Raw genomic sequence first — 18,471 nt, 5'->3', positions numbered from 1 at the left:
TATGGGGTTTTGACTGAAAGCCATTGTTGCAAGCTTTGCCAAAGGCTGGCTCAACTTCAGACATTTCTTGTAATCCTCATATACTAATTTATGGTCCTGGTCAGTAAAGACCTATGAATGCATTCCTTACTCCTGACTTGAGGTATGCATGTACGTAATACTGCATACACTTAAGGAAATAACTTGCAAAATCAGATCTGATTGTGATGCTTCTAGTATCATTCCACCACGGCTGTTTTTTCCAAGCCCTGGAACAACCTCATGGTCTGATTTACAGCTCTAAATACTCAAGCATACCATCAAGCTAGTAAATGCATACTTCAGTGCTTACACATTTACAAACAACTATCATTGGAATAACCTCATTTCCATCTATTATCTGTTTTCAATATAGATGACTCAACTCCGGGTCAGCCAGGTGTTTCCTGCAACTGCCAATGAAGGGTCATCACTTGTTTATAAAGTGTGTTTGGCCACATAGTGGTTTTTCTTGTGTTCAAGTCACTTAATTCAGTTTATTTCCATAAAAATTATTTCTCCCAGAGTTGCCACAGTCTTTACAGATGACAGATATGGTCACCTGCAGAGATCCAGAAATGCTTCCAAAATTGTTATTTCATCGTCATGTCTGACTTTAACTCACTGCTCTTTCCCATTCTACTGTGCATACTCAGGTAGAGTGGCAGGGGGCAAATGATATATTTTCAGTAATTCTGTATTAGGTGCCCTTCTCTCCCAGAAGAATTTTTGAGTTCTCCATGCATATTATTCTGAAAACTAAGTTTTCATTCTGTCTTCTACAGAAGGTATCATTAGGTACACTGCAGAAGCAGTAGTTTCCTGCCAAAATCTAGGAAATTAAACACTAACAACTACATACTAATATGTAATACCAAAACTAAGAGAACATATTTTCTATGCCTTACAGTGCCATGTAGAGAAAAAGGCTGAACATGAGCCAGTAGAGTGTCCAGGTGGACCAGAAGGCCAGTGGCATCCTGGGCTGTATCAAGAATAGTGTGGCAGCAGAACTAGAGAAATGATTCTCCCCCTACACTCGACACCTCAAGTATTGTGTCCATTTCTGGGCCCCTCAGTTTAGGAAGGGCACTGAGGTCCCGGAGCATGTGCAGAGAAGGGCAGCGAAGCTGGTGAGAGATCTGGAGCATAAGCTGTATGGGGAGTGGCTGAGGAAGCTGGAGTTGTTTAGCCTGGAGAAAATGAGGCTCAGTGGTGACCTTATCACTCTTTACAACTACCCAAAAAGAACTGTAGCAAGGTTGGGGTCAGTCTCTTCTCCCAGGAAACTAGTGACAGAACAAGAGGACATAGCCTCAAGCTGCTCCAGAGGAGGTTTAAGTTGGACATTAGGAAGAATTTCCTCACAAAAAGGGTGATTAGACATTGAATGGACTGTGCAGGGAGGTGGTGGAGTCACCATCCCTGAAGGTGTTAAGGAAAGACTGGATGTGACACTTAGTACCATGTTCTAGTTGATATGGTGGTGTTCGATTATAGGCTGGTCTATGCCAACCTAATTGATTCTGTGATTCTGTGACAGAAAAACTAATTATATTCTGTAAAATACATTTCTTGTTTACTTACTAATATTTTAGAAGTATTTTGATATCTCATTAATTAAGGAAAAGCCACCACTCTTACCTACTGATAAAACACAGAGGTGACAGATAGATCTTGGAGTCATCACAGACAGCCTCTGAATTCATCAACTCAGGCTGCAGCAGCAGCCAAAAACAAAGCCAAGAAAATGTTGGGCATCATCAGGAAAAACATTGTGAAAATAACAGAGGGACTTTCAACTTTTTGCCACTATTTAAAGCCTTGGAGTAATCACATCTTAAATGCTTCATTGAGCTCTAGTCTCTGCATCCTGAGTAGGACATAGCTGAGGTTGATTAACAGAGAAGAAGAACCAAAATGAGTGAGAGGATAGAGCTCTCCTTTCAAGGAGAGGTGGTAACTAAGAGGGAATTAAGAGGGAATCTTACAAAATCTTGAGGGTAGTGGGAAAGGCAAACACAGAATTGCTATTCACTGAATCCTGTAATACTAGAGCTCGGGAAAATCTGTGAAATTAGGGAATTACATAAGGCAGAGGAAAGAATGTGACATAGCAGGTAGTGAATTAACTGTCTCAGAAGGTTGTGAATAAGAACAGTATTACCAAGTCCAAAAGAAGAATGATTAGATAAATTCATGAGCAACATATCCAATAAAGAATACTAAAATAAATAGATATGAATGTAAGCATTAAAATTCCTAATATAATAATTCTAGAAACCTTCTAGTGAATTTGGGTAAGAAGGAGATAATTTTTTAGTGTTATTGTTTTTCTGAAATAACATGAAAGTTTTGTTCATGCTAGCATGACTTAAACCCATCTCACCATTTGTAAAACAGATACACATGGCAATAAGCATGCCACAGTGATATCAGTACAGCAGTTACCCTTTCAACCTGTCTGATTAGTCATAAGCCAAATTCTAGCAGAGGAATTAGGAAGTAGGGGTATATTTATCATTACTTCAAAGTATAATTTTTATTTCAAGACTAGAAGAATTTTTGCTTTAAAATACCTAACATAAAAAGTGGTAGGGACTATGTTGTTAACTTCTTTTGAAAACTGCATGACTATCTTCTCTATTAACAGGCACCTGTAGGAAGACCACCTTCCTTGTTATATGCCTTTTGGAGAGAAATACTAATGCTAAGGACTCAAAACACAAAGTAACAGCACCTATATCTCCTTTCTGAATCTATGCTCCTCCTAGACTGCCAAAATCCTGGATACCTAGTATTTACCAAAAAAAAAAAAATAAAAAAACAAAACCAAAACCAACCAACCAAACAAACAAAAACCTGAATACACAAAACTACACGAAAACTAATCCCACAGAAAGAAATAGTTTGTTTTATGCCCTGAGGTGGAGGTGGGCAGGTGACTTGTATAATAGCTTTCCAGTAATCTCAAATCTCTCACTTCTGTGGTCAGTATGATGACTGTCATTTGTATCTAGCAGTACATGGGTTTGTCCTCCTGGCTTCAGAGCTGCCAGAGCCTGCATTACAACCCATGACCTTTCCCTGGAAAAAGGTAAAAGTGTGATAAATTACCATCTCAGACAGTTGCTAGACATCACTGGCTACAGGAGAGAAAAAGCTTTACTGCTACCTAAGAGTTAATTTCACTAATGAGTAAAGAGGACAAAGGAGTGGCAAGGGATAAGCATTGTTTTGCATACTGGGTGCATAAAAGCCCCGCCACAGGACAGGAATAGTCTTCTCTGCACAATTCCTCAACTGGACTGCATCTTCGCAGCCTTCCCCTCAGAGAACCACAAGAAGACTTCTGAGTGTGTAAAGGGTCTCTTCTCCCTCAGGCACAAACTCCACCAAAAAACTCATGACTCGCTGGGCAATTTTTTTCCCCACCCTGAATGCTATCTGCAAGCCTGTCAGCACTAAGTGCTCCAATACTACTAAAACTATAAGCTCACGTGACAACTGACAACATGGCCTTGAGAAAGCCGAAACAGACAAATGGGCTTTCAGAGGCATCACAACATAGCTATGATTGTACATCTCAAGAAAAGCAGAATAGGTCTCGAGAGAGGCAGAGATATTCTTAAATGATGTCTGGAACAGGACTCAGGACATATTGGTTCACCCTTGGAATGATTAAAATATTGCAAGACTTTCCAACTTGCAAATAAATGATTTGATACTGAGGTACTAAAAACCAGCTGGAGCACTGTCAGCCTCAACTGGCCTCCAGCTTCTGAAGGCAAAACACCAGGCTCTTCCAGCACACAACAATATCAAGTACAGCTGTTTGGAACTGAACTAGTCAAACACTGCATGCCTACAGGTGTGCTGTTCTCCCTTACTCAAGTTAGCTCTCTCAGGGCTCTTGAATTTGTCATGTTTACATATCCCCAAGTCTTCGTCACTTTATAGGACTTCCAGTTAAACATTTTTTTTAATCTGCTTTTCCTGTATCATAGTAGTCATTGAACTGATTTTTGACAGAGTATTGATTGAAGAATTGATTCTTGGATTAGGAATTATGGATTAGGAAAATAGAGCATGATGAAAGCTAATTGAAATAATCCATATTTGGTTAATTCCACTACCTACTCACCCATGCCCTCTTCTAGAACTGGTTTTTTTTTTACAATAACCATGGATAACTGTTGATATGGTATTATCTGTAGCATTTTAGATGATTCCTTGGGGACCTCAAATGACTTTATATCATCTCATTTTAATTATGCATGCACAGTATAATGTAGGGATTCGGAGATAAGAAAACATGAGGCCTTGGGACACTTTATTACATAAGAAATAGCAAACACTGATTCATTTATTACCTAAACAAGAACACTGAAAATAAATAACATGGTAAAAATTTGTGCCCAAGTATGACTGGTCATTGGATCTATCTGTTCACATTCCCTTGACTGTTCACACCCAGACTTTCCCAGCTCTGGATCCTCACAGGGCTCTGACCTTTGATCAAGAATAGTGAAGAAAGGCACAGAACAAAAATATCTGTGCTTTCTAGAGAGTCTAGTAGGATGCTATATATACAGCTATATATGCTGTAGATTGAATGACTTCTGCAGTTAAAACTTCCTTCATAACAATTTTGTATCTTTGCATGCAAAGTAGAATAACCTTGACAATCATAGGGAACTCTAGAACATCCTTTTTTTTCTGCACACAGTTCCATGCACATAGCAGGAGAAGACCTCCTCTTACCCAATCCTGTCAGTCAGGAAACAGGCCACAGTAGCAGATGCTGATTTAACAAGAAAAGAAACTGAAATCATGTTTTACAAGTATGTGTAGCAGTGAACAAGGGAGATCTGAGGACCTGGGGTTATGTTGCTATTTCTTAATTAAACATTGGTCCTTGTTACTCTCACTGGGTATGTTCACTGAAGACAGTTGAACGCTGTTTTCTGAAACTGAAGTACTTTGTTCTGATTTCACACTACCTGTAAGTGCTAGACAATCAAATCTAGAAAGCCACAGATGTATCATTCAGGAAAACCTGATATTTGCTACATACTGCACATGAAGGAGAAGTCAAACCCTCAGAGATGGCCACAGCACAGAGGAGTGTCACTAAGGCTGAACACCTCTCTCCATTTAAAAGACTATACAAACCATTCAAAAATCCATATTCACTGTTTATGTTGCAATCTGCTGAGCCTCCAGTGTACATTCAGAGGTAAAGTCATTTGAGAAAAATAAGTTAATCCTTGCAATTTTCTCATTAAAAATTTTTAAAGGTATTGGAAAAATTGCCTAATTAGTTCAACTATTATAAAGAAAAAATGCATCTTTAGTCTTTCTCAAACATGCTTCCAACATGTGCAGCCTCAGTGCCCCACTGTGGAAACAGTATTTCCAAAAATAAGGACAGATCTAAATCCATGTTGATACCAGTTAAGATCAGCTGAGAAGAACTGAAGTGCATTACAACTTGAATTTTTTTGAAAAGCTGTGTTTCAGGTAGTCTGTTGCTAGAGAAACAGGAGAGGTCAAGACAACAATACCCACAGCCACTGAAGTTAAATTACCATCCTAACACCAGCTGACTCTAGGGAAAAGAGAGACCAAGGACCACACAGAACCTCCTTCCATAGTGAGAGGCAGAAATTTTGCCCTCAGAATTTCTTCCTTAGGCATAATGTCTCATAGTGCTTTAACATCCAGAGGCAGGTATGGATTTTATTTCAAAAGCATAGCTTTGGAAGCAGTTGTTAATTAAAACAACGAAAGATGAAAGTAAGCAGCTGGAAAGGTACAACACGACTGACAAAGGTTCACAGTCGTTCTTAGCAATGAAATGAAATGCAGTGACAGGAAAGTATGTGGCACCCTCCATTGCCAAAGGCATGTCTGGCCTCTGAACATGCAGTGTACACACAGTTTCAGACTCCTACAGGTTTTTTTCTTATAATATCATAGACAGAGGGATAACTTCAGCTAGTTCCCTCTCCATCTTCATTTTCTGAAAATAGTTCCACCTGTTAAACCACAGAACTTAAGGAACTCAAGGGTTACGGTCCAGGACAACCCCCTAAAGGTAGGACAGAAATGAAGCATCAATAATCTGAGGTGACAGCTACTCAATTTTCTTTCTCCAAGTTATGTCTAAATCCTAACTGGTATCTCTATCCTTGTTATACTAGTTTCACAGGAATCAAACCATTTACCCCATACACACAGAGCTTCATGTACTGAATAGATGATATTTTTTACATCAGGAAGAGTAGGAAAACCAGTGCTTTTTAACATCTATAAATGTTAAATCTGATGTTTCTAAGGTGCATCACCAAAGATTTATTCCTATAAAGTTTTTACAAAGACTGTATAGACCATAATCCACACAAGGGGTTAACCACAGGGTTAATTAATATTCTGAAACAAAGAATGGTATGGCAATGTGACAAAATGTGTTACTGTATCTAAATTTCATTTTTCAAATGGAGACTACAGACACCCATGAGATTTCTGCCCAGTTGAAGAAACAAGAGAGACGCTCTGACACACAAAGGCACAGATAGTAACAGAAATGCAAAGCACTATTACACTGACTCAGCTGACTGTACATACAGCTGAGAATTACACATGGCTTTTAAGTCAAACAGGTGACAATATAATTATTATATTTTCAAATCATCTTAAGCACACACCAAAACAAATGTGATTGTCAAGTGAACAGAGTAGAGCTAAAAAAAGGCAAAACAAAAATCCATCAAAAAGTAAACTAGCTATTGATGCTGCATGACTGTCCTGTCAAATGCTAATGAACTTTTGTCTTCCTGAATTTCACCAATCATTTCAATTCAAGAAAAAAAATTAAGTCCAGTCAATTTAGAGCATCATCTTGAATCTGACCCTCTGCTTTATGTGATGAAGGAAATTCTCACAGGTGAGTTACATGGCTATGTTTCACTTGCTCATTTCAGGAGCGTTTCTTATTCTTTGTGTAAGAGACATGGGCAGAGACAAATCAAAGCTTCCAAATAGCAACATTGGGAAACTATTAAGCCTATCAGATACAAAAATGTGTCATATCAATGATGTGTCATATTAATGATGTGTCAGATTATTTCTCCTTTTTAAGGTTTCAACAGTACTAGTTTTAACAAAAGACTGTAACCCATTTTTCATACACCAATTTGATTTTAAAAAATCATTTGAAATGTTCCAGCAAAGACTAAAACATACTGACAGCACAATACACTTCAGTGAGCCAATTCTAGGTGCTTTGCATTTCAATAAATCTTCTCCTAGGAGGATATCCAAGTACTTTAAAAAAAACCCAATTATTAAAACTCTTGAATGAGAAAGGTCTATAAAAGTTTACAGTCTGACTCATAAAAAAAGCAAAATGTTCATCCAAGGACAAAGAGTAACAAATAATGAAAATCCATTGACTTCTTGGTTTACAGAATGTTCACGCAGCTGAACAGTTTCAGTATTTCATCCAAGATGAACAGCTATAATGTGAATGGCATGTTCCAGCTGTTCTGTACAAACTATTATCTCACTATTCTGCAGAATGCAAGCTGTTCCTGAAACTTCAGTAAGAGAGCAGTGACAATGGAATCACCCATATTTATGGAGTGACTTGGCATGAGAATTTTCAGCGCTTGGGGAAAACATCAGTGAAGAACTCAAAGCAACAAATGCTGAGAGCACTCCACTCTTCTGCAGCAGGCAGGTTTGTGGCCTGCTGACTAACAACGTGGTAAAGCATACATACAGTGCTGCACAGCTAGTGCAGAGGTCAAAAGAGCTCTTACCTTTCTACATTTTCCCCCCACATACATTTCTCGAAAAATGCCCAGAGCAACAGAATATTTTGAACTCGTTAACAATGAACATTAAATGCACAAACAAACAAACAAACAAAAAATACCTGGTGAGCTCTTCTTTAATCTTCAGTGGTTCATGTGGGTAAAACTTCACTCTAAAGCACATGGTATATGGTGGATGAGCTGAAACATTATAAAGAAAAGCAATGAGAACAGTAGCAAACAGCCATTGCCTCAGCCACTCTGAAGGAATGACTTCCAAGAGTCTTACAAAGTAGCCAGCATAGTGGTTAGCTCAGGCAGAGATTCAAACAAAAGCAGTAAATATTATATACGTTCTATTTTGAGATGGGTTCTTTTGGCAAACAATAAACAGTAAGCAATGATAATACCAAAAAATTGATGAAACCATTTAATTAATGAAACTAAAGGCAACAGAACTATTTCTGTTTCCAGTATTTAATAAGGCTACAGTACCTAATCCAGAATAATGGTATCAATACCAGGCCCCAAGTATCATACTTTCACAAGAAAATGGGAAAGGGAAATGGAAGGCGAAGGGGTTTTAATTCATGGCTAAGTGCAGGCCTATAACATCCCATCGAGTTTTGTAAGTCTCTTAGTCTTGACATATACTCAATGTACACAGTCAATTTTAACTTTCCAAAACCTTGAAGAGGTGGTACTTTTACAGGAGAAAAAGAAGAGAAGGCAGAAGAAAAGGACAAAGAAAATTACAGAGAAAATGGAGGACAACAGCAGGTCAAAGAGAAAATCACTTTTTATTTGCTGTAAACTGTAGCAATAATCATTAAACTACCAGAACACTTTACTATACCATCTTCTTTAGTTTGCTAGTTCACTGGCTATGTATAAACTGCATATGAAAATAAGTTCATAATCAAGATATTCTTCAAGCTACTCTGACTGCAGTATTTACATGTCTGCAGTGTTCCAGAAACACATCTCTGTGTATCACACAGTTTCATGCTATGTCCAACAGCAACAGAAAATAAAAATGCATTACATCTTTTGTTATAGTTGGTATCTTTTGGAAGGCTCAACTGTTTTTTGAGGAAAAAGGAATATCTTCATCTTTCAAGACCTCATATTATACTTATTCTAAGTGTGGTCAGCCTCAACCAAAACCACTGATTTCAAATTTTTTCCTTGTTTAAATAACTACTCATTTAAGACACAAGGAGGAATGTCAGAAGGGACGTGGATAAAAAGATGAAAAATTCAGGAAAAAAAAAAGAAAGCAAGGAAACAATAATAAATACAAATTAAGAGGAAATGAAGATAGAAAAACAACCCTTAATTGCTCTTTAGAGATGGTTTAACTTTCACACTAATTAAATCTGGACAAGGCCTCTGAATGCTAGAAATGCTCGGACTGCTCTGTGTGGGTTTTGCCATCTTGGATGCAACTGCAGCGTTGTCTTGCAATGACTGGAAATAGACTGAAAAACAGAGTACACTGTTATGCCTTTCCTGCCCTGTAAAGGCAATTAAACTGAATTCAATGTCCCAGAAAGGAAAGCAGCCACCCAGAAGGTCACTAAGGAGTCACGTTGCCTGGAAAAAGCAAAAGATAACTGAAGTAATGTTTAATGATTCTGCCTCTTCTCAATAACCTTAATACAAAGCAAGGGAGAAAACCCTGCATTTTAGGAATAACCTTCCACTTACAAAACATGACAGAAGAGATGATCTGTACTAAATAAGAGTTCTTCCTCAGCAAAAAAAGGGAATCCTAAACTTCCTGGCAGATTAAGAATTAGTTTGTGTTTGAAATTATTTCCGCTTGATTGAACAGCTAATGCATGGCTCTGCAGGGCCTTGCAAACACAAAGCTACTGCAAGATCCTAAAACATATTGAATTTAACCCAAATTTCTGGATGTCAGTGAAACAATTGAAAATTTGCATTGGTAAAAAGAAAGAAAGAAATGAAAAAATTACTTATATTAGAAAAGCCACATTCTGGCAGTATGCAATAACTATATAAAAATAACAGCTACCCCATATGCAAAGAGTATCACAGGGAGGAAAGGATGGCATACACTGCAATATGAAAATAGTTCACATTCATAGCAAAGATTAAAATAAGAAATATTTTACTTGTAGTAGATGAACAGTATAGAGACACATATAGCAATGCACAGAATATGCAGGAGATTTGCAAAGGCAGTTTAAAGCCTATTTTCCACATTTTTTCCGAGAATCAAGCTTCTCTAACAACATTCCTCCTCAGAAGTGCAGCAAGAAATACAGTACAAGGCTGCTGCAGCTTGCTAAACAGAGGTCCTTTCCGAGAATCTGCAAGAATGGAACAAATCAGATCTGCAATTTGAAGGGTTAAAAAACATATGGTCACCTCCATCCAGTTCACCTCTGGAGATTAGAAGGTGCCCCACAACTACAGAAGGAACCAGGATCCTCTTTTCTGTCCATTTTTCCCAGTTAGAAAAACAGCCACAATGAAGATATCAATGGGGAAGGAGGGAATCCTCAAAGCTAGACACTTTCCTTTCCATCTTAATTTTAAAATGGATCATAAGCTTAAAGTTCTTCCAAAGACACATTTAATGATGTGTAAATATTTAGCAAACCTTTGTCTTACAGATTTTACCACACTGGAGAAACACATATGAGAACTTCATGTTCTCTCATTTACTATATTCTCATCATGGAAACCAAGATAGGCATTGAATTTTATCAGCTCAAGAGATGAGATTGTCAAGTGAGATAATTTCTTAATTCCTTGAAAGTAAAATTACCTTTTACCACTTACACATTAGAGTGGAAACAGTAACAACAAACCTTCCCAAAACAGAACTCAATTAACAGAAGCACATTTCATCAACACAAAACTAGTGTGCATATAAATCATTTTTATAATAGCTGTTTCTTATAAGCCTTTTCTTTCAGAGGGGTCCTTTATCTGTCAGATAAGGAGCAGCTGGCATACTGAAATGCCTAAGGCTTTGTCAGGATTTCCTACCATCACAGTTCCTTTCTCACTAAAACAGATTCACAATTACAATAATTTCAAAGGACTTTAGCGTGGAGAATAATGCTGATAGCAAACTCCATTGCAGTAGAGCTATTAATTTGCCAGTTTATGTGCTAACAACAAGTAAGGGGTGAAGGCAAAAGAACAAATAAAATCATTTCAATGAAGTCTAATGTTGAAACTAGTCATGATCTAGACATTTATGAAGGAACTACACACAGAGTGTAGATTTCCACGTAACTGATTGTATGTTTTTAAAGTTTATTTTAGTTGCATTTAACTAAGACAAAGTATTCAATGTACATGTAACAGTAAGGAACTACCTAAGTTAAACTCAAACCTATGACGCCCTGACCAGAACAAAGAGAGATATGAGAGCCGCCTCCCTTGGCACAGACACCAGTAAGTAAGGGACTGAATCTCATGTGCACTCATTTTTAAGCAAAGCCCACAAGAAAAACTACATATTCATATTATGATTTTTTTCATAGAAAGAATCTGAAACAAGAAAAAAACATTTATGTGTGCTGGTTTTGGCTGGGGTAAAGTTAATTTTCTTCACAGTGGCTAGTGTTTTGGATCTGTGAGACTGCAACATTGCAGAAAACTTCCCGCATTTCTCCTTGATGTTATATGTCCTCTGAACTATAGTATCCTACTAAAGGTTAATGAAATTTAAAAAACAAACAAGGAAGCAAAAATTACAGCCAATAAATCTACGTATTCACTAATGCTGCAGAAGGATCTCTGAGGAACCCCAAGACATATGCTGTTTTTCCCATGTACCTCTTCCCTCGCCAAATGTTTATCCATACCACTTGCTGAGTATGTTTAAGGCAGACAGAATATTGCTCATGTTTTTATGAGATACCTCATCTATCATAAATCTCAAATTATGGGGTCTCCCACATTGCACTTAATTAGTTACAGGTCAACACAAGGTAAGGTGAAATTTTGTCAGCCATTTAAAATAATGATTTAAAATTCTTATTAAATCTTCATAAGGATCATATGTAAAGAATACACAGCATTCAGATTAGTGAATGAAGAATAACACAAAGTTTCCTGTTCTCATTGTGCATTTATTTATGAATCTCATATTTGATTAAACCCTATTTTAGATTTGTACTGAGATGCCCCTTTATTCCACCTCCTTTCATATTTTACGGCAGCATTAGAGATTAAGTAAGTTATCTTGAAAAATTCCAATGACCTGACACAGGAAAACATCCTTTTTGCATTAATCATTAGGGTCATGGAATCATAAAATGGTTTGGGTTTGAAGAGATCTTAAAGATCATCTAGTTACAGCCCTCCTGCCATGGACAGGGACAACTTCCACTATACCAGGTTCCAACCTGGCCTTGAACACCTCCAGGGATGGGACACCCACCATCTCTCTGAACAACCTATTCCAGTACCTTACCACCCTCATTGTATAGAATTTCTTCCTAATATATCATCTAAACCTCCTGTCTTTCAGTCACGCAAGGCAGCAAAAAAAACATGGAAATTTTTAACTCCTGCACATCAGACCAACAGAAACTATTCTGTTCCACTGTCATCAAGAAAAACAAAACTCATAGCTGGATATATAGCACAAAGTAGGTTATAGGCTAGCTGCATACTTACTATACACAACAACCTTTGAAATTAATCAAAAAACAGCAAGAAAGAAAGTGCATGGTAAAACTCCTTTCTTTACTTAAACATTAGTGCTGATGTGACTCAGGTTTTACACCATAATATTCTTAGACAGAGAATAAGCAATTAAAAAAATAAGATGGCCAAATACAGAACCTTACTGTCAGCACCTGGAAGAGAACAACAGTATATACAAAAGCAAGCAAAAAACCAGAAAAAAATATTTGAAAATTTCCTTATCTAATATCAAAAAGATGCAGCTACCTTAAGCAAACTTCCAGAGAGTTTTCTAACACACTATTGGAAGTATAGTTCTCGCAGTTACTGATTACACGTCAACAGGTGGCTTCAACCAGTACAAACAAGACTGGCAGTGGTTCAGGACATTTCTCAGAAACTAAATTTTCCCCTCTCATGCAAAATTAGTGGTACAAAATGGCTGAGGTACAGACCTAGACTTTACACATCAGGTTATGACACAAACATTACAATGGAAAATGCAAAGGTAGATGAGGAGACAAAAAAGATATCATGCCTTTACTCTTTGTGTTGTGCCAGAAAACATGTAAGTATAATGTTATATGTGATAAGACAAAATATAAAACATTTTGGAAGACTCCTCCTTCCAATGTTACTAAATATGAACTTAAAGAAATTTTTGTCAAAGCTAAAGAAATGGTAGCACATCACACAAGAACCTATGGAGTATTTAGGGCTTCAGACATACAACATTCCATCTCACTGACAGAAATATACAGCTGCCAAATGGTAATTTCTGTACAACCTGACTATATAGAGGGACTGTGCCTGAATAATTCTTGTTGTGTGGAGGCCCATGAAATCTAGTAGCTACTAAAATTTGCATTAGAACACTACTACCAGTCAATTCCTTTCTGCCCAAACTATTTGTCAATACTGAGCTGAATGAATAAATACACTGAAAAACTTGTTACTGTGCTGGGGGGAAATTAAGTTCCCCACAAATGTAGCTGAGCTCGAGCACAGAGCATTTTCAAATTTTTTTCTGCATGTATGCAAGTATTTCATAATCCTATGTGAATCTAAACATTCAAGTGAATTTAAAACTTTTTGAATCATTAGTATTAGCACATCCTATTACTGAATCAGAGGAAATAAAAGTGTATTCTTACAAAACAGATCATTTCACTGTTTCCTAAATTCCTTACTGGCAAAGAAAGAAAATTAATACGTTTAATACAGTCACTGTGAGTAGCTTTCTGCTACCATTTCTCCCAGAAGTCATATATACATAATGTATGTTCTATTAATTAACTAGTCTCTTCATTTCTTCCGTTTTTAGGCTTTCTACCTGCTGCTAATTTCAGTCCTCAGTTGTGTCAGCTGAGACTGGGATACTTTGCAAATGAATATAAGTAATTTCTTCTTCTGAGTCTAAACCTTTTCATAGTAAACTGAATATTTTTAGATAAAACACAATTTAACCTCGTGCCTTCAGAAATTGTTTTGTGTTCTACATTAATATAGCCTATTTTTAGAAAAATTAATCAAAAGGTTCCTGATTCCAAATGGTTGCAAAAATAACCTGTAGGAGCAGAAGATACACTTATGCATAATCTACATGGATCCTACGCATGTATATTATATATATACATATGTCAACTTGAAGAAAACAAATGTTTTATACTAGTCTGCACCTCAGGAAGTCTCCCATCGTCCCTATATCACCACTGGTGAAACAGGGCTTAAATCAGTCCAGCAGTTTAATTACCTGGGAAGCATCATCTCCTCAGACGGTAAGATTGATGCAGAAATAGACAACAGGTTAGCAAAGGCATACAGAGCTTTTGGTAAACTCCATAAAAGAGTGTGGCAAAACAAACACCTGAAGAAAAGTACAAAGATCAGTGTTTACAGAGCCATTGTGCTGTCTACTCTTTTATATGGATCTGAATCATGGGTCATTTACCGGCACCACTTGCGTCTCTTAGAACGCTTCCATCAGCGCTGCCTCCGTACAATCCTAAACATCCACTGGACTGACTATGTGACCAACACATCTGTCCTTGAACAGGCAGCAGTCACGAGCATTGAGGCCATGCTGCTGAGAACACAGCTGTGCTGGGCAGGGCACGTCTCCAGGATGCAGGACTACCGCCTCCCTAAGATCGTGCTCTATGGGGAACTTGCCACTGGCTGCCACAAGAGAGGAGCCCCGAAGAGGAGATCCAAGGACTCCCTGAAACAATCCCTCAGCCTTGGCCATATTGATCACCACCATTGGTCTACCCTGGCCTCCAATCAGGAGGTCTGGAGACACACCATCTATAACGCTGCTGCTGCTTTTGAGAACACACGCAGGATCACTCTCGAGGAGAAAAGACAACGCAGAAAGAATCGCGTCTTGTCGATATCACCTGGGAGGTCTTTCTGCTGTGCCTTCTGCAACCGGACTTGTCTATCTCACATTGGCCTTTTTAGCCATCAGCGCGCTTGTAGCAAAAAGAACGAAGCCTAACCATGAAGATGATAATATATATATATATATATCTTTATTTTGTTTCCTTAAATAGTTATTGTAACAACTGAGGTCCTTCTTTTGTGACAAAAGGCGAAGTTACAATAGTAGCAAACTGAAGTTACCACTCACATAGTTAATACTGTGTACTAAATCTAAGACTGATAACAACTGCTCTGTTAGCATCTCATTCTCTTCTTCTGCTTTCTTAAGACTTTTTCACAATGATATATAACCTTATGATAGCTGCATTTTATTTCACATTTTTTGCTATGCTTAATTTTTCAGTTTTTAGAGTTCTGATTAGGATCCTATCAGAGAAGCCACACGTGTTCTCTGACGAGACCATCACATGGACTACCATCTCTCACATCTAGGCAACATCTATATGCAGGTAGAGTTGTCTTGAATAAATCAAAACACTCTCAGTGCATCTGTTGGCAGAGCTCCTGAATATGTTGCTATGCAAAAACGAATAATAAGAATAAGCTCTTATGCTTTGTTGGATGGAAGCAGTGATACAGATGTAGTTTAGATGATATATTCAGATTGTTCTACTTTTGATACACACTGAAAGGGAGAAAGACATTAAGATAATTTCTAGTTATTACGTTCCTCTTTTTTTCCTTCACTAACATTGCTGAGGAGCACAACCTACTTTTTTTTGACATTCTTGAAATTAATTTTTACTGGATAACACTCCAGCAAGCTAAACACTAGTTTACACTGAATATGCCAGGTATATATGCGTATGAGCATATGCACATGTATGCACATATTGCAATATATACTATTGCTGCATTAATGGAAGAGGGTTTTTTAAGCATTCCAATCAACATCCAGCATTAACTGGTTTTGTGTATTGGAAAATCTCTTAAGCCTCAACACATTTTAAAGTAAATACATTATCTCCTACACAAAAGGCACTTTGTGCATATGCTTAAAGCAGAAAACAACTGTATACAGAGAATATGTGAATGAATTCTCTTTCATTTCATAAACAAACTAGATAGTTAGAAAAGAACTAAGACAAAACTTCCAAGGAACCAAGTCAAGTCTCCAGAATTGCCAAATAACTGTCTTCTACTGCTGGATATAAACTTCTGGGTACCAAGGTACTTCTGTTTACTGAAGAGGTCTTCACAGTTCTCCTGTTTAATGGAAATCATAAACCAGACTGTAACCTTTCAAAAAGATAATGAAAATAACAAATTCCTATTTCGAGGATACTTTTTAAAATAATGATTGTAATTTTCCCCCTGTATGTGGCAGGAGCTCACTGCTTAGCCCACAGTACTTGAATTTGCTGGACTATAAAAATTGCCTCAAACCCATTCTCTGCATTGTCAGGAGGCAAGGGGCACCAGGAAGAAGGAAAACTGGAAAAGACCCAGAAGCAAATTGCTATAGTCCATTTTTTATTGCCATCTCCCAGTGGCTGATTATGTCTTGCTGAAAACAAAAGCCTGAACATAGAGGTCTTCCCACTAGATCTCCCACCCCACACAACGCCTGCTGGCCTCTGGCTCTAGCCTTGAGCAGTAAGGAACTGATGCGCAGAAGTAAGCTTTTGATATGCAGCACAGCACACTATGAGATGGTGAAATGAAGATAGGATGGAGTTTTTAGGACCCTGGATAGGATGTGAAGGGCCTATTTGCACCAAGAAACAAATGAAGCATAGTCTAAATTACTGTATGGTAGCACAAGAAAACCTTTGGACATTTCAAAATCAGTTTAAAAACCTGAGCTCTCAACACTTACATTTCATTTGCTTGAAGATGGACTTGTTAGGCTCAAGCCAGTGCTGGAAAGGCAAAGCAGAGAGCAGAGGTTAATACAGATGGCAGTAGACAAAAACATCCCTTTTTGTTACCAAAAATGAGAAGTAGGATTTTTGTTTCACTGAGACATACATACAAGGGAAAAGCATGTCTATACAACAGTTGCATTGTATAAGCACACTTGATGTTACCACTGCCTATAAGATGGATGTAGTTGATGTAGAAATAAGACAAATATTTCATAAACACATTTAAAGGTGACAGGCTCTAGTGCTAAGTTAGCAGCAGACATGTCAGTCTTGCACTTTAAGCCATTTTTTTCTAGAAAAACAATCATATTGGACAGTAGGACAAACTATTCCGAAATTTTAACAGGATCTGTTCATTAATGCTGTCTTCTATAGTTCTTATAACTAAAGCATGTATGAGTACTGTATTCTCAGTCAAAACCCTCAGGACACAAGCAATTGTTCTCTTCTAGCAATAACTAAAAATCTGAAGAGAAAAAAGAGTGCATTTTTCCAGGAAATGTTTACAATACGAACAGCCAATGCTCAACAGAGAGATATGGATCCTTACTGGTAGGTGCATAACTTTCCAGGAAAGAGTGATAGCAGGAATAGTTTGGGGTTTTTTTTTGTTTGTTTGTTGCCTTTTTTTTTATTATTTTATTTTATTTTCCTGGAAAATAAACTCAGATTCTTCTGTAATGAAAAGCTAGGCTCACATTCTAGCTAAGAGCCTTAGCACATCCCCTGTTAACAGTAGCTGAACCATTCAGGAAGATGTTTTGATAAACAAAAGAACATGCTGATATTCAGGTGCCACTTCTGACCACAGCCAATAGCTTTTGTACTAGGATTTTTCCTGTAAGCAAAAAATCTTCACGCTAAAATGAGATTTGTGCTGCAGAAGCAGCTGGTTAAAAAGCATAGTATTCAGTTTTAATAAGCATAATCAAAACTGAAAGGCCTTGCACTGAGGGGTTTCATTTTTAACCCTTTCATACTAGCTCTAAGGCCCTATGGTTAACTGCAAAAAGAAAATCTAATATTTATTAAACCATAGTTAATACTTAAAATATCCTACATCAGCTACCATTTTTCCTCATAACTTATAATAATTCTTCTACAAAGAAAAGCCAAGGGGATGTATTTTTTAGAGTTGTAGGAGCTGCCAGAAAATTATTATTTTTTAAATTATGACATCTCAAAAATTCAGTCTAAGTCAGGAAGACTATAAATTAATTTTCTGAAGTAGAACTTCCAATAGGACAAATACCTTGGAAAGAACATTTTCAAATCTCTGCAGTTTATATGGTTGCTTAGAAATTCCTGCATAGAGTTTACAGAAGTATTGGAGATAAGCACTGCAATATACTTCTGTTTGAAGCTCACTTATCACTGAGAGACTGATATGGAACCCTGGTATTCAGAAGACAAACATCACAAAAAAAACCCAACCCCAAACTTCAAACAACAACCATAACAAAAAACCCACCTTATACCATTTCTTTACCTATTTCCTTTTCCCAGTATCTGTCCTTTTTTTGTAGAAAAGATGAAAGAAACAGAATTGAGACAGCAATGACTGTTTCACTGATCTACTAGAAATATCTAGCTCATTTCAGTCCCTTTTTAGATCTTACATATACATTATTGATATATTTCAT

General features: G+C 37.3%; 1 protein-coding gene across 2 annotated transcripts in view; it reads right to left on the bottom strand.

The window, feature by feature from the left end:
- Window positions 1-18,471, bottom strand: part of FRMD3 (FERM domain containing 3) — a 134,832-nt gene that overhangs the window by 40,145 nt on the left and 76,216 nt on the right. For both annotated transcript variants that reach the window (XM_050329736.1, XM_050329737.1), the window contains exons 3-4: window positions 16,780-16,822; window positions 7,961-8,039 (exon numbers count right to left, since the gene is read on the bottom strand). In XM_050329736.1, the coding sequence (XP_050185693.1) occupies window positions 7,961-8,039; window positions 16,780-16,822 (122 nt within the window). The remainder of the gene's footprint in view (window positions 1-7,960; window positions 8,040-16,779; window positions 16,823-18,471) is intronic.

Source organism: Myiozetetes cayanensis, unplaced genomic scaffold, assembly GCF_022539395.1.
Source record: "Myiozetetes cayanensis isolate MyiCay16 unplaced genomic scaffold, myiCay2020 scf4, whole genome shotgun sequence".
Classification (NCBI taxonomy): Eukaryota; Metazoa; Chordata; class Aves; order Passeriformes; family Tyrannidae; genus Myiozetetes; species Myiozetetes cayanensis.
This window is presented reverse-complemented; position numbering and strand designations above follow the sequence as displayed.